The 6267-nt window shown below is 28.5% G+C and overlaps 2 protein-coding genes across 2 annotated transcripts in view; both read left to right on the top strand.

Moving 5' to 3' along the window:
* Positions 1–2622, top strand: part of LOC105135419 (GDSL esterase/lipase At5g33370-like) — a 14489-nt gene extending 11867 nt beyond the window's left edge. Inside the window, exons 2-3 of the mRNA XM_011040282.1 lie at positions 436–688; positions 2279–2622. Of these exons, the coding sequence (XP_011038584.1) occupies positions 436–688; positions 2279–2511 (486 nt within the window). The 3' untranslated portion in view covers positions 2512–2622. The remainder of the gene's footprint in view (positions 1–435; positions 689–2278) is intronic.
* LOC105135327 (GDSL esterase/lipase At5g33370) overlaps positions 1–6267 on the top strand; it is an 18978-nt gene that overhangs the window by 9386 nt on the left and 3325 nt on the right. The window lies entirely within an intron of this gene.

Here is a 6267-nt window from a genome sequence, read left to right as displayed (position 1 = left end):
TGTGTTTGTTGTGTCTTAAATTCGCCCTCCAAGTACATTAATTTCCTTTTCATGAAGCCATGAAGCAAGATCAGTTTTTTCAAGAATTTGTGAAGCCGACAATGAGTTAGTTTATTGGTTAATTTGAGAAATGTTCTGCTGGTGATTGGGCCAATATTTAGCATTTGATGCTTTCTGACATGTTATTTAAAGCCTTTAAGGGCATTTTCATTGATAAATGATATTCTCATTAAAGCCTTTTGGCCAGATCCATCTAGACAGAATATATATCTTACTCTCACGTTTACAGTCCAATTTAATTACTTGCTAGATAGCCATGAACACCGCAACATTGCATAAATTGTTTCACCTACTGTAGAAAAGTTTCTTTGATGCTCTTATTTTGCGTTGAAATTATTCCTAACTACTAATATGATTTAATGTTACACAATGCAGAGGGTATATGAATTGGGGGCACGTAGGATTTTGGTGACGGGGACCGGACCATTAGGTTGTGCTCCAGCAGAGAGGGCAACAAGGAGCAGAAATGGAGAATGTGCCGTTGAATTGCAGAGAGCAGCTGCCTTGTTCAACCCACAACTTGTGCAAATGATAACTGAACTCAATAAGGAAATTGGATCGGATGTTTTTATTGCTACCAATGCTTATGATATGAACACGGACTTCGTTACTAATCCTCAGGCATATGGTAAGTCATCAAAATGAATATTACTCGAAAACACATGTTTATATACATAAATAATTGCAGATGCAGCAAACTTGTAGCAATAAGTCTAGGGGATCAAAAGGAAAACAACATTGATGGAAGGATATGTATGGGACCATAAATAGTCAATGCCATATTGACATTAGGTGTACAACCACTGTGCATAAAGACCCTAGTTTGATCCTCTTTTTTATATATAATCTTTGATTTTATAAAAAATATGGCTATTTAGATACTAGCCATAAAAAAACATTGAAATATAAAAAAACAAAATAAATAAAAAATAATATCAATAAGTCTCACACTATATTGTCTTAAATTTAATATCATCTGTATTGATTAGAAAATAAAATTTTAAATATGTGAATTGATAATTATAAAACTTCATCTAGTAAAAAAATGATAAAGAATCAAGTTAAAATAAAATTCAAAGATATGCATTATTTTTTTAGAGTGTACTTGTTTTTTAGATAACTTTTGTGGTTATAGTTTAAAAAAGTAAGTTAAAAAAATATGATTAAATATAATTAATTAGATTTAAATACGTGTTTAGTAAAAATTATAATTGAAGTTTATATGTAGCAAAAAATATGTATAAAATATTTGGTTGTTGTTACCTTCTAAAAGTGTTTTTTACTTGGAAATGCATCAAAATAATTTTTTTATTTTTTAAAAATTATTTTTGATGTTAGTGTATCAAAATAATCTAAAAATACAAAAAAAATTAATTTAAAGTGAAGAAAAAATAAAAAAACATTAATTTTAAAAAAATGCTCTTCAAATACAAAAATAAATAAAATTTTATGAAACTTAATTAAAAAATATGTAAAAATTGCTTCAGCAAAAATTCATTTTAAATTCAATTTTCTAATAAACTCTATAATATAAAACGCAATGTAATATATTAACAAACACCTAATTATATTTTTTACACGGCAAACACAATTACTACAACTAACATACGGATCCTATAAGACAACAAGACTAGCCACAGTTTGGTCCCTCGCACTGCACACAATTTATGGATACTGCGGAGAAGGAAATGGTTCACATTACTTTAATTTGTAACCATGTATTGACGTACATGGTTGTCTATATATATAGTGTCGGACCAACCTCATAAGCAAATCATATATATATATATATATAACCATCTAAGTAATAGGTGGCCTAGCAAAAAAATTTACTTCCCCTTCTAATTTTAAGTTTAAGCCATTGCTAATATAATAACTATTAAAAATTTATATAATTATTAATTTTAAAGTTTATAAATTATTCAAGATATACACAATCTAATCTAAATATTTATATTAATAAAAAATACACACAGTAATTATTTTTATGAAACAGTAATTATTTCATTTCACTGGTCAAATGAGCAGTGGCTCAATTGTATTAGTATATTTCTTTCTTTTAAAAGGACTTGAGTTCAAATATTCATCTAAATACAAAGAAGAGAGGAAGAAAAAGAACAATTCATTTCACTGCTTAGTAATTGGATTTTAAAGAAGTTTCACTTGTAAGGCTAAACCAATGAACATTACTGATGCTGGTTGGTATACATATACGCAGGATTTGTGACATCGCAGGTTGCATGCTGTGGACAAGGACGTTTTAATGGGATCGGATTGTGCACAATAGCTTCCAACTTGTGCCCTAACAGAGAAATCTTTGCATTTTGGGATCCATTCCATCCAACTGAGAGAGCTAACAGAATCATCGTTAGCACTATCGTGACTGGCGACACCAAGTATATGAACCCAATGAATCTCAGCACCATCATGGCTTTGGATTCTAGGGTTTAATTAATTATCGATACCACTACTGGCTAGTCCAGTTCTTATAATTGAACATTATGAACAATTATATTCTTCATTAATATTGTTTGCTCCTTGATTAGGTAAGGTTGGTGGGTTTGTTCAGAGTATTAATTAATGTTTGATATATGTGCCAAATTCATCATCTGTTAGCTGATGGGGTTGCGCATGTACTGCCCAGATCCCTCCTTAAAATAGTACGATGATGGAAGAATGATTTGCGATTTTGTATTGGTGTCAGAAACGTTTTGTGAGAAAGCAAACCACTAGTAATCTTGTGTTTCTCCCTGTTAATTGCACTAGAGCCATTGATAACTACCGAGATGGAAGTATAGTCTTTCAACTTCTCATGAATTTGACAGTATAGCATTATGCGGCTCTTTCAAACATCCGGGGAAAGAGGTCTCATGCATGTCCTTGGACTTTAGAATACTAGCCATATGAAAAATTACATAAAATATTCTTAGTTAGAAGAATATTAAAGTAGGAATTATAAAAGTTTTAGATCATCATTACTATACCTATGTTCATTTGAGCCACGGAGTCCTAGGAATTGTTTTGCAGTTGAAAATGATCCGTTCATCAAAATGTTCCAAACAAAAAGAAATCCAGCCCACAAGAACTAAAATAAACCAAAAAGTTCTGAAAAAGAAAACTGTAGTGGAAAATTACAAAAAAAAAAGAGGAAAAATCAATTGAAACAAAATGAAAAAGAGAAAACTAACGTATCATGAATAATAAAACTCTGTTAATTTTCCAAGCATGCAAGAAAGAGTGGAGTTGCTTGTCAGTCTTGTCTTTCTCACCGATAAAGTTTCTTTATGAAAAAGATCATGGGTTAATTAGTGCAGTTGTAGTGGATATCTGGAAATGTAATAGAGTGTTTTTCATTTAAAATAATATATTTTTTTTATTTTTTAAAATTAATACATCAAAAAATTTTAAAAACATTAAAAAATAAATTTTAATAAAAAAAGTTAAAACTTACTCTAATATCCTCAAAATATATAGTTGGAATATTCTACGATGAGAGATGAAAGCTGAATGCACTCCAAACTATTTTTGAAAATTCTAAATTTCAATTTAAAATCTTTGTCGGGGTAATGATTTTAAACAATTATGATTACTAACAACAACAATATGCTTGTAAATATAACGGAAAAGGGAAAAGGGTAAATTTGTGCCTAAACTATTATGTCTATCCAATTGAGTCCATCACCAATCAATTCTTGCAATTGAGTCCTTTACCTATTTTGATATTGCTCGATTAACCTCCTTTGTCATTCTGAGAGCAACATTTTTGAGGCAAGACTGCTAAAATTGAAGACATCTATGAGTTACATGAAAATTTTCAAAGTAGTGTTTTTGCTCCGAAAAAAGCAGTGTGCCTGACCAATGTAAGATTTTCAATGTAGTATACTTATTTCTTCAATCGAAGCAGTTGGGTACATTAACTTGTTAGGTGGTTCTTAATTTGTCCATTATGTGATGATGGGGCAGTTTGACTTTGAACATCTAACACCATGGAAGAATTTTTCCTTTCCTTTCTTTTTTTTTCGCCCTAGCTTCCTTCCTAACTTACATTAAACCATGATAATAGTTTTATTATTATAATTTCTTTGCAACTTTTAAAAGATGTTTTCAATAAAATAATAATAATAATGTTTTACAATCAATATATTAGTAATTTATTAGTTTACAATGCAATACCATGTTGTTGCTCAAATAAAAAATAATTCCAACATAAGGAAAGATTTCAAGGCCATAAAAACTATGTGATATTGTTATAAAATTCCATCTAATATTCAACTTAAAAATTATTTGATTTGATTCGAATTAATCTAACTTTATTTTTTTTAGTTCGGATTTAAAATTAAATTATATAAGAATTATCCTGATATGATCCTATTGTGTATTTTAAAACTTAAAAAACTATTTTTTATTTAATTATAGATAATAAAAATATATATTTGTAAAATTAAATACAAATCAAATATTGAAATATTTATTTGGAAATATGATAATCTCATAAAAAATAAATTGATACAATTTATAAAAATAAATTCAAAATCAAGCTAATATTAAAAAAATTAAAAAAAATAATAAAATTGATAAAAAGGGAAAGGGGGATTCAAAACACACACACAGAGAAGTTAAAAAAGAAAAAGAAAAAAATAAAAATCTAGTGGTAGTCGTAACTACTCAAGCCAATATAGACTTTCACCATTCAAGAATCCTTTGGTGTTAACCAACAGTGATGGAGGCCTTTTAAATTTTGTTAGTGTAAAGAGTTCTCTCCTGAAAACTCGATGTCTCTCTTTTCTTTCTAGTAGATGGAACTTAGATATAAAAATCCTGTACTCTAGTTTTCTATATAGTTAAGAAAAGCTTCTTTTCTCAATTAATAAGAAAAATGAGATGTTATGGAGTGATTTTCTCTTTATAACTTAGAAAAAATCTATCCAAACCTCATCAAATAATCTTGTTAAATTATTTCTTTCATTTACATATCACAAAATTTAGGATGGTCCAACAATAGAAGTTGAACCACCAACATCAACATTCATTGTATTTACAGGAAGAAAGCTAATATAAAGATGCTTTTAAAGATAATAAAAAGATATTTTTGAAAATTAAGAGACATTATATATATCACCCAATGTGTGTCAGTACCTCCCACACATCCAAGAATGTCATACACGTATATCTATTTTTTAATTATTTTTTTATTTAGTTAAATATAGAATTGCCCTGAATATTATTTTCTAATTAAAAAAATCATTATAAAAAATAAAAAAATGCCTCTCGACCTCGGACATAATTTTTTTTACTTTAAAGATATTTTCATTGTTTTAATATATTTTTAATTATTTTTTATTTTTTATATTTGATTACATATCAAATTTTTCATTGTCTTAAATTATAATAATGAGAAAAACGATTGTGAGAATAGAAAAATACTCCTACAAGTCAGGTTTAAATTTTTTTTATTCCAATAATATTTTAATTGTTTTATTGTGCACTTAACATAGAAATAGACTTATTTGTCCTCTCTACTTGAAAATAACCATATTAATCACGTTAAAAAAACTTTAATGTTGGATAACCTTCATTATGTAATTATATATTTTATAAAGTATATGGTTATTTTCAATCATGATTGTTAGTACTTCATATAATTACATAATGAAGGTTATCCAAGATGTCATTTGTCAAAAATACATAAAAAATTAAAATTAAAAATATTTGTAAAATATTTCATAACGTCATCTCATTTATAGTTTTTCTCGAAGCTTTCATGATCGTTCACCTTAAGACTCGATCTGATACTTACTTCAAGGAAATACAGGGTTAGGCAATTCTGCCCGTTTCGGGGGCATAACTTATTATTATGGAAAGAGGATAGTGCTTTTTTTTTTTTATTGTCTTTAAGAGGTTGATTAGGTGGGGCGGTGCTTGAGGCTTCTCAGCCGCATCAGCTAGTCCATTCTCATAAATTTCAGGTATTAAACCTGAGAGCTAGAAAGAAAAAGGCAAAGTTTTTGTTTTTTGTTTTTTTTTTTTTTTGAAGTGGAAGTTGAAGACAGCGTGTGGCTTTCATTCTAAAGCAGTACTGTTTAGATATTAAGAGCCTGAAAAATTTAGATAACATTGAATTTAGCCCCCGACCCTGTGGGCTCATCAACGGTTAGCTGAACTGTTTTTTACTGCTAATTAGTCACATAGGTGTTAGAAATGTAATCA

Source organism: Populus euphratica, unplaced genomic scaffold (assembly GCF_000495115.2).
Source record: "Populus euphratica unplaced genomic scaffold, PopEup_1.0 scaffold64.1, whole genome shotgun sequence".
Lineage (NCBI taxonomy): Eukaryota > Viridiplantae > Streptophyta > Magnoliopsida > Malpighiales > Salicaceae > Populus > Populus euphratica.
Note: the sequence above shows the minus strand (reverse complement) of the source record. Positions and strands in the feature narration are given on the sequence as shown.